At 38.8% G+C, this 10,217-nt stretch overlaps 1 protein-coding gene across 1 annotated transcript; it reads left to right on the forward strand.

Annotated features, from left to right (window-relative positions):
- The first annotated feature begins 1,296 nt into the window (after positions 1-1,296).
- LOC121495041 (bromodomain-containing protein 8-like) lies at positions 1,297-10,214 on the forward strand. The gene is made up of 7 exons (XM_041762332.1): positions 1,297-1,575; positions 2,649-2,912; positions 3,757-3,914; positions 7,553-7,642; positions 7,741-7,809; positions 9,208-9,385; positions 9,960-10,214. Exons 1-7 carry the CDS (start codon positions 1,297-1,299, stop codon positions 10,008-10,010), a joined length of 1,089 nt encoding a protein of 362 aa, XP_041618266.1. The 3' UTR covers positions 10,011-10,214.
- The last annotated feature ends 3 nt before the right edge of the window (positions 10,215-10,217 follow it).

Raw genomic sequence — 10,217 nt, forward strand, 5'->3', positions numbered from 1 at the left:
CTAGAAACCAGGGGGCTATGACATTTTATTCAAGAACAGAGGATGGGTTTTGAGAAAAATTATTGTGAATGAAAATTGGGAAGTGGGGTTACTTCCTGAATATAAGAGAAGTAAAGAGAATTGGGAAAATAGTGTTGATAAGGGGGATAAGGGAATTTGAGAAAGTGAATGCTTTTTAAGATAGAAACAAGTGATTTTAGTTACAAATGTTGAGTTGAAGCAGATGGTAGGGCACCTAAAGGGAATAGTCCTTTGGGTGCATGAAAAAATGAGACCAGAATGCACATAAGAAGTAAAGGTGGAGATCTGAGAACTATTCCAGTAGAGATCAAAGTTGAAAACTCAAAACGTAGACCTTATTTTAAGTAAGTATTAATGAGGAAGCAGAGGACAAGCAAGAACACTGCAACTTGTAAAAGGAAAAAGAGCAGTCCTCTCAGAAGCTGAGAGAGTTAAGCATCCAACTCTTGATTTCAGCCCAGGTCTTAATCCCAGGGACATCAATTGGGCTCCATGCTAGGTGTTGAGCCTACTTTAAAAATAGGAGAAAGGGGTAAAAAAAAAAAAAAAAAACAGGATCGTGTAGTGTAATGAGAGGAAAGGAAGATACTTTTAAAATTTGATACTGTTCTCATTCTGCAAAGTGAGTTGGATATGACCAGAAGGATGCCCCAGATAATTTTAAAGTATATTTTGAGGACTTAGTGGTTGATAGATGTCTACACACTGAGCAAAATAGCTCTTGTTCCTCAAATGTATTGTCTTCCAGTTGAGTTTAAGGGTGATTTGTGATAGAGGAACTACTATGCTAGAGGAGCTAGCTATGCTCCTGTTCTTTTCTTTTGGAGTGTGAGGAAACCCAAGAAAAAATTACCGGGTAATACCTCTTTTAAACTGTTTGACTTGGATGCCTGGGTGGCTCAGCAGTTTAAGTGCCTGCCTTCAGCTCAGGGCCTGATCCCAGGGTCCTGGGATTGAGTCCCACGTCAGGCTCCCTGCATGGAGCCTGCTTCTCCCTCTGCCTGTGTCTCTGCCTCTCTCTCTCTCTGTGCCTCCCCTGAATAAATAAATAAAATCTAAAAACAAAAACAACTGTTTGACTTGGGGCATTTTCATTTTATTCCCAATGACAAAGATTTCATCCTCTGATGTCTCCCTTCAGCTAGCTTTTATTATGTGTGATGATGAGTAGAAAGAAGTTTCTGATCTCTTATCTTTCTACTGAACTTTAGACATGAAAGTGCCTAAGAAATTGTAATATGAGTGAACTTAATGCATTTTTCTGTGTATTTACAGATGGGGCATGAGTGGGTTTGGTTCGATTCGGAGCCAGATTATCCCAATGACTCTGAGCTGAGCAACGACTGCAGGTCCCTCTTCAGTTCATGGGATTCCAGTCTGGATCTTGATGTGGGCAGCTGGAGAGAAACTGAGGAGCCAGGGGCTGAGGAACTAGAGGAAAGCAGCCCAGGGAGAGAACCTAGTGAGCTGCTTGTGGGGGACGGAGGCAGTGAGGAATCTCAGGAAGAGGCAGAGCAAGTCAGCCGCCAGAATCTCCTCCATTTTCTCTCTGAGGTAATGGGAAGTCATTATTTCCAAAGTTGAGTCTCAGGGATCCCTGGGTGGCTCAGCGGTTTAGCCTTTGGTCCAGGGCATGGTCCTGGAGTCCCAGGATCAAGTCCTGCATCGGACTCCCTCTGCCTGTGTCTCTGCCTCTCTCTCTGTCTCTCATGAATAAATAAATAAAATCTTAAAAAAAAAAAAAAAAAGAGTCTCAACTTTCTAAGAGAGTACTTGCCCATACATATTTCTACTACTCTTAATACTGTTTACTAAAATGCAAGCTCCACAGTGGCAGAAACTAATTGCTATGTCTGTAGCACTTGGTGCTAATAATACAAAATATGTGCTGAATATGTACTTTTTGACCAAGTGTTCTAAGATCTCAGTCTAAATTAAGAGCCCCCCCCCAAAAAAAAGAGCCCCCCCAAAAAAATAAATAAATAAAAATAAATAAATTAATTAAGAGCCCAGGGTTGTAGGAAGTAGAGTTTCCATATGCAGGACTGCCTTATGAATATCTTTTTGTTTTTGTTTTGCCTTATGAATATCTGTTGCAATTCATTTTTTGGAGTCCTGGGAGGTGACACCCACACTCTGAAGGTTTTAACATTTATGACTTCAAGACATTATTTTACAGTGTCCTTATTACACTGGTTTTAGGGTTGAGGGCCAGAAATAAACCGAGTTGGACAGAGTTTATATTTATGTGGCAACTTCACACATCAGGAGAACCTAGGTCAAGATCAGCAAGAATCCATTTTAACATGTTGTTACTTCTTTCTGCATTGCCTGTGACAGACAAAATTTTCAGTTTTCTATATACCCACTCCCAATTGATCAAAGTTCACGTGTGACATGAAAAATTAGAACTCAAGCTCTCTGAAGAGGCAAGAACCATATCTATTACCATTAGGTTCCTAATAAGTGGTTCAGTGTCTGGGTATCTGAGTTACTTTATACATTTTAAATGGTAGAATGAATGAGTAATCTGTTTGCATCTCAAACTGGGTCACTGTAATCATGTAACATTATTGATATGTAGATAATGGTTTCCACTAGTGTTCGTATGCATACTATGATTGCAGGTAGCTTATTTAATGGAGCCATTGTGCATTAGCAGCAAAGAATCAAATGAAGGTCGCTGCCTTTCATCTGGTACCAGGCAACAAGAGGAAAGAGAAATGGAAGCTACTGAAGGAGAAGAGCCATGCAGAGAGCCTGAACAGCTTTCAGCTAGGCTAGACCCCATGGTAGCTGAGAAGCCATTGGGAAAAAATGGAAGGCCAGAGGTGGCTCCAGCTCCCTCAGATGTTTGTGTAATTCAGCGACTATCCACAGAGAGTGAAGAGGTAAGTGAGTAACTTAAACTAGCTGGCTGATTGGTCCTCTGCCCAGGGAGGCAGAACATAGTAGTTAGGGCACATAAGGTAACTCCAGAGAGTTTAGCTGCCTGGGTCCAAATCTGGGTTTTACTGCTTAACTGTGTGACCTTAAGTATGTCAGTAAACATCTTAGAACCTCGTTTTTTTTCTGCTATAAATGGAATAGTGGTGCTCTCTCTACCTTAGGTTTGCTATGAAGTTGAAGTGAGACATTTCATGTAAAGAAAGCATTTTGCGGGAATCCCTGGGTGGCTCAGCGGTTTGGCGCCTGCCTTCGGTCCAGGCATGATCCTGGAGTCCCGGAATCGAGTCCCACATCGGGCTCCCTGCATGGAGCCTGCTTCTGTCTATCATGAATAAATAAACAAAATCTTTTAAAAAAAAAAAAAGAAAAGAAAAGAAAGCATTTTGCTTACTGCCTGGCTCACAGTGAGCAAACAATAAAATTTAGAATGCCATTATGATGAATATTATCTGTAATTCCAGGGCCACAGGTCATACTGACAGTTTTAAAAGAATACAGCATCCATCTAGAAATTAGTATATTATTAAAAAAGAGAGAAGAAAAAAAAAAAGAAATGAGTATATTACTCTTTTTTTTTTTCTTGAGATACAGAATCTCAGTTCTCTAGCCAAATTGTTACCAAGAATTCATTGACTACGGTGTAGTTAAGTCACCTTTCTCTAATCTCTTTTATAGCTTTATATAATTGACTCCACGTTAAGGTCAGCCTTCATTTACCCCATGTAAAATTACCTTGCAGATAGTAAATCTCTTTCTAAACTTTTCTTTGTTACTTGGCATTCCAAGGGGGAGGTTCAGCAAGAATCCAAAGAGGAAGACCAGGGTGAAGGATATGTGTCAGAAATGGAAGACCAGCCCTCTTCAACAGAGTGTGATGATGGCTTCAGCATTCAGGAGACTCCTCTGGTGGATATCCTTTTCAGCCGTGCTACCTCTTCAACCTTGTAAGTATGGATTTCTATCCAGGGTTGTTAAGATTCAAATTTTTACTTCTGTTTATGCCTATTTGAATTCATTACCATGAACATGGGTTAATTTGTAAGTTAAAAAAAGGAAATTAAAATTTGAAAACACTAGAAATATAATTAAATGTAATTTTATTGTATAAATAGAAGTCTCTGTTTTCCTCTTATAAAAGAAATCTGCCTCAGGTTCCTGACTGGCTCAGTCAGTAGTATGTGAATCTTGATCTTGGGGTTATAAGTTCAAGCTCCATGTTAAGCATAGAGCCTACTTTATTTATATTTTTTTTGAAATATTTTTTTATTTATTCATGAGAGACACAGGCAGAGGAAGAATCAGGCTCCATACAGGGATCCCCATGTGGGTCTCGATCCCAGGACTCCGGGATCACGCCCCAAGCTGAAGGCAGAAGCCTAACCTCTGAGCCACTCAGGCATCCCTAGAGCCTACTTTTTAAAAAAAAGTCTGTTTCGGGATCCCTGGGTGGCTCAGTGGTTTGGCGCCTGCCTTTGGCCTAGGGCGGGATCCCCGGGATGGAGTCCTGGGTCGGGCTCCCTGCATGGAGCCTGCTCCTCCCTCTGCCTGTGTCTCTGCCTCTCTCTCTCTCTCTCTCTCTCTCTCTCTCTCTCTCTCTCTCTCTCATGAATAAATAAATAAAATCTTTAAAAAAAAAAAGTCTGTTTCGTCCACATTGAAAATCTCTTTTATAAATAAACTTTCTCTTTATTTTTACTTATTTATTTATTATTTTAGATTTTAATTTATTTGAGAGAGAGCGTGAGTGCACACTGTGCATGCACAAACGGGGAGCAGCTGGAAGAGGGCAGGAATAACAAGTAGAGGAAGAAGCAGGCACTCCTCTGAGCAGGGAGCTCGACATGCGGCTCCATCTCAGGACCCTGAGATCTTGACCTGAACCGAAGGCAAACACTTAACTGAGTCACTCAGGCACCCCTCCCTTTTTTTAAAGATTTATTTATTTATTTGAGAGTGTTTGCATGCGAGGCCAGGAGGGGCAAAGGGAGAGAGAGAAACCTTAGCAGAGTGTGCTCAGCACAAAGCCTAACATGGGGCTGGGTCTCACAACCCTGAGATGACAACCAGAGCCAAAACCAAGTGTTGGATGCTTAACCCACTGTGCCACCCAGGTGCCCCAGTAACCTTTCTCTTTAATTACTATATTTATTCAGAAAATATTGCTCAGTCAGATTGTCCCTCAAGTCTAATACTGAAACTATACTTTTTTCAAAAATACTAAAAGCTCCTTGCAACTTGAGATTAAAAATTATTTTGAATTTATGATCTCCTTTGTTTTTTCCCACAGATCTTGGGAAATTGTTTATATAATTGTCTTGTCTTTTTATAAATAATTATGAGACTAAAGGGAATCTTTTTTTTTTTTTTTTTTTTAGTAAAGGGAATTTCTTTTTAAATCAGAAAAACTGTTTTTCTTATAGTAATAAATAATTCCTTTTCTGAGCCTAGTCTTGTATCTATCTACTAAAATAAGATAGCATGAAAGGTTGTTTTTTAGGTAGCGGATTTCAAAGTTTTGTTACACAAGTAGAACACAGCTTAATACCTATGTTGTTGAAGAATTGCTTTCTTTGCTTTTCTATAACTCTCTGTAAGTATGAACAGAGGGCATATGATGACTATTCATAAAACAGAAAATCTAATCTGGGACATTTTATCTCATGACATTTTAGCATCTTAAATGGCAAAATCCATAGTCTTATTTTAGGATTTAGGATAAACATAAAGTAATTATTGGAAAGCAATAGATAACAGTAATTGAGTCTGCCTGACCAGATGGCTTAAGGGAAGCTAAGAAGCTGAGTTTTTGTATTATAATCATATAAGCTTAAGACCACTTTGGTGGGGGGATCCCTGGGTGGCTCAGCGGTTTAGCTCCTGCCTTTGGCCCAGGGCGTGATCCTGGAGACCGGGGATCGAGTCCCACGTCAGGCTCCTTGCATGAAGCCTGCTTCTCCCTCTGCTTCTGTCTCTGCCCCTCTCTCTGTGTATCTCTCATGAATAAATAAATAAAATCTTTAAAAAAAAAAAAAAAAGACCACTTGGAAGATAAACATACTCCAGGCTCTTCTTTTTCTTGGCTGTCCCTTAGTTGGTACTAACTCTCAGGAATACATAGAAAGAAGGCCTCTGGAGTACCATTCTACATTTTTAATTGTAGTTGCTTGACATGCATTTCCAAATAAGTGGAAATAAAGGTAAGCAAGGGATTATTTCTTAAAATACTGCGAAGGTGATCAATTATGAGGTTACAAAACCTAACTCAATATCTTTCATATAATGGAAACTTAATACCTGTTATGTGGATGTATGAACAAAATTGCCCTAGGACCAGGGAACTATTATTCACTTTGGCTAACTGTTCAGAAACAAAGGAAGGGGGTTTGAGTTTTTAAATGCCTTATTCTGATAGGGTTCTGGTTTAAGGACAAGTTGATTTTTGTGTATATATTTCAGATGCAGGTAAGATACTATATCCTGAAAATAGATAGTTGTTTAGAATTGTTCAACTTGGAGAAAGATAAAATGAGATGTGCTCAAATGGACACACACAGTATGGTACATAAAGCATAGACGATGTGAAACATGAGTTGTGAGAAGAACCCATTTTGAGAGATTAATGCAGTATATAAAGAGTGGGAAGTTTAAAAGTGTTAAACTTTGGAGTAAAGAGAAAATTTGTCAACTGGGAAAATCATAAGATCAAATAAAACATTGGACAGTAGCACCTGGAAGAAAAAATAAACTAGACAATTTAGCCCAGAGAAGAAAGGGCCATGACGAAAAATGAATTTTTCTTAGGTATTTTCCTAGTGAAAAGGAGAAATATGTAAATTGTGCCACATTCAGATGAAACATAAGAGAATTCCATGAGATGTGACACCAAGTATTTCCTTCTCAGGAAATGTAGGAAAAATACTTATTAATGTGGCATATTTCGGCATAAACATAGGATCATAGATTCATTTATAAAATACTTAATACGAAAAAAATAAAATAAAATACTTAATATGGATGCCTGCGTGGCTCAGCTGTTGAGTGTCTGCCTTTGGCTCAGGGCGTGATCCTAGAGTCCCAGGATTGAGTCCCACACATCAGGCTTCCTTCATGGAGTCTGTTTCTCCCTCTGCCTAGGTCTCTGCCTCTCTCTTTCTGTGTGTCTTTCATGAATAAATAAAATCTTAAAAAAAATAAAATACTTAATACTATGAAATATTTGAGCTCTTACTATATGTCAGGCACTTGGAAAGCATCAGTGAACAAAGACTACTTTCATACACCAATGTTTTTAGAGTCACAAGTGCTGAAGAGCAAATCAGCATGAGTTCAAAAGACAGAGGCAATTGTAGTTCGGTAGTAGAAAGCAACTACTCCATTAGATAATAGTGACCAGTAAGAGAATATTTGTAGGGTTTGGGGTCTCTTATGGAAGCATTAAATATGTTTTAATTTCTATGGTGTTACTTCTTTCCCATATTAACTAAGAGCATTATATATTGAGAAAATCTCTTTACCTACCTGGGAGAGACAGAATACCATTTGTGAAGTTACTTTTTCCTTTGTGTCCTGTTTTATCCCATAGGTCTGATCTAGGCCAGAATGACCCTGTTCAGGATCACTTGCTATTTAAGAAGACTCTCCTGCCAGTCTGGAAGATGATTGCCAGTCACAGGTAGGTCTCCAAGCCTACATTGGTCTTCACAGCCACTCTTCTCATTTACAGTGACTTTCTAGAGTTTCCTCATCCTCTCAGAGTTTGTCCCTTAACAGGTTCAGCAGTCCTTTTCTGAAGCCTGTGTCAGAAAGGCAGGCCCCAGGATACAAGGATGTGGTGAAAAGGTCAGTGAAAGGCTGGTTGCTTTTATATCTGTCTTTTCATACTTTTTTTCCAATCCATTAGATCAGTCCTTCCCTCCTTCCCTCCCTTCCTCTCTTTCTTTCCTTTTCTTTTCTTCTCTTTTCTTTTCTTTCTTTCAATTTTATTTTTAGGTAATTGCTATGCCTGATGTGGGGCTCAAAGTCAGAACCCTGAGATCAAGAGTCACATGCTTCTACCAACTGAGCCAGCCAGGTGCCCTGATCTTTTCTTTATTTCATTTACATTACTTACAAACTCAAGATAGATTTTACATCTGAACAAGTTTGTAAAGTTATGGTAAGCTTGGTCTTCATTTGAGAAGGAATGCAGGGAACAAAAGGATAATGATAGGCTTTTTTTTTTCCAGTATTCATTTTTAAGTAATATCCATTCGTTATAATCTTATATTAGCCTTTGATAGTTTTTGATAGCTTCTGGAGCAAAATTTTTAAAAGAATACTCTATTCAACTAGCCATTATAAATATGCTAAGGCAAAGATGGTAATCCAAATGCTTATAAGCATTGGTTGTTGGCACTATTTTGGATTTTTATAGCATAGTTCATCTAAAATGCAGTCATAAACCATTGTATTAATAGAATGTAAAAGATCAGAAAAGGATGTTTAGAGACAGATTCCTTCATTTTATAGATGAGGAAGGTAAGGCTCAGAGGTACTCATGACTAGGGTGATCAACAGTGAATAGCAGAACCAGAACTAAACCCCAGATTCCCAGTTTAGTCCTCTTTCTACACTGCTATGTTTTCCTTTATAATACACACTCTCTGTGTCTCATTAAATAGTTATTTAAACATCCACTTGATTCATAATCTTTTCATCTCCACAAAAGGAGAAAAAAATTCTTAGCTTTTGATTGTGTAGTAAGAGAAGCAGATTAAACAATTAGTATATGACTACATATTGTGAACAGTTAATAACTCCCATGTGACATACTAATCATTGGAGCTCTTTACAACTTTGGTACAAGGGACCAACATCTCTCCTACAGTGGTAGAGTATAGTGGCTAAGTTTGTGGGAGTCAGGCTGCTTCTAAATTGGAATCCAAGCTGTGTGACTTCGAGCAAGTACTTAACCTCTTTAGTTCTGTTTCTTCCCTGCCAGTTGGTGATAGTAAGGTACCTAGCTTTATAGGTTTACTGAGAGGACCAAATGAATTAATACAGAAAGTACTTCATACTCGGCATGGTAAGCACTTAGCCTATTATAAAAAATCAAATGTTAGCAGCTGTTGCTATTTTATTATCTGATGGGAATTGTTATCTTTACTGTTGTTTTCATTAAGAGCTGGTTCTCCAAGAGATAATGTTAGGTCCCACATAAAGGTTTGATTTCCTGTGGTTTCTCTTGGCCATCTGCAGACCCATGGACTTAACTAGCCTGAAAAGGAATCTGTCTAAGGGACGGATTCGTACCATGGCTCAGTTCCAGCGAGACCTGATGCTGATGTTCCAAAATGCTGTGATGTACAATGACTCTGATCACCATGTGTACCATATGGCTGTGGAGATGCAGCGAGAAGTCTTGGAGCAGATTCAGGTACTGTATGTAGAGAGCTGTAAGAAAAAGGAGTACAGTCTCTGGAATCTGATTTTAGAAAGTCTGTGAGAATAAGAGTAGTGTTAAAGTGATGTTATGTTCTCAGAGTTTATGTTTAGACATGGTTAAGGGCCCATAGATAATGACATTGTACCTACTGCTTTGGAAAACCCTAAGCCTCTGTAGGACTAGCTTTCATAGATAATGAAGTAAAGTAATATAGGAAGACAGGCAGCTGTAAAGAAGTCTCAAGGGAGCTGGGGATAGCTAAGTAATAGGAGCTCCTGTTCCGGAGCCTCAAGTCAGAGAGCTAAACATGCGAACCAGAGGCTGGAATCACTATCCATTTTTTGGTTGCTACACCTGTTGATATAGATTCATACTGTCCCGTCTACAATAATAAGACATTGTAGCTAGAAGATGACCTTCGGGGGTTTCTTTTCTGGGCAGGATCATACTTTGAAAGAAAAAAAGCATAGTCAAAACTTGCTGCAAAAAAAAAAAAAGAAAACTGCATTCTAATCTCTATAGTTTTCCATAGATTCATAGCTTGCTATCTGCCTTGACTCTGTAGGTGCTGAGTATTTGGTTAGACAAAAGAAGAGACTTAAATAGCTTGGAATGAGAACCAGCCAACCCTGTAGATGATGGAAAACCTCTTAACCAAGAGCTGCTATCCTGACCTTTTCTGGATTTGAGACCTCTTATATGAGACTCAGAGAAGATCCCAATACTTGTTTACCAGTTTTTTGTTGTCTTTTCTAGTAAGAAAAATGCATTAAAGTCACAACCAAGGAGTCAAAGGTGCCTGTAGACAATTTAAAAAATGGAG

The sequence above is a fragment of the Vulpes lagopus genome, chromosome 7, assembly GCF_018345385.1.
Source record: "Vulpes lagopus strain Blue_001 chromosome 7, ASM1834538v1, whole genome shotgun sequence".
Lineage (NCBI taxonomy): Eukaryota > Metazoa > Chordata > Mammalia > Carnivora > Canidae > Vulpes > Vulpes lagopus.

Excerpts from the sequence above, each read along its gene's own strand:
- LOC121495041 (XM_041762332.1), top strand. The coding sequence starts at position 1,297 with ATGGGGCATGAGTGGGTTTGGTTCGATTCGGAGCCAGATTATCCCAAT. Across the intron at positions 1,576-2,648 it reads TCCTCCATTTTCTCTCTGAG|GTAGCTTATTTAATGGAGCC; the intron begins GTAATGGGAAGT and ends CTATGATTGCAG. Across the intron at positions 9,386-9,959 it reads AAGTCTTGGAGCAGATTCAG|GTGCTGAGTATTTGGTTAGA; the intron begins GTACTGTATGTA and ends TTGACTCTGTAG.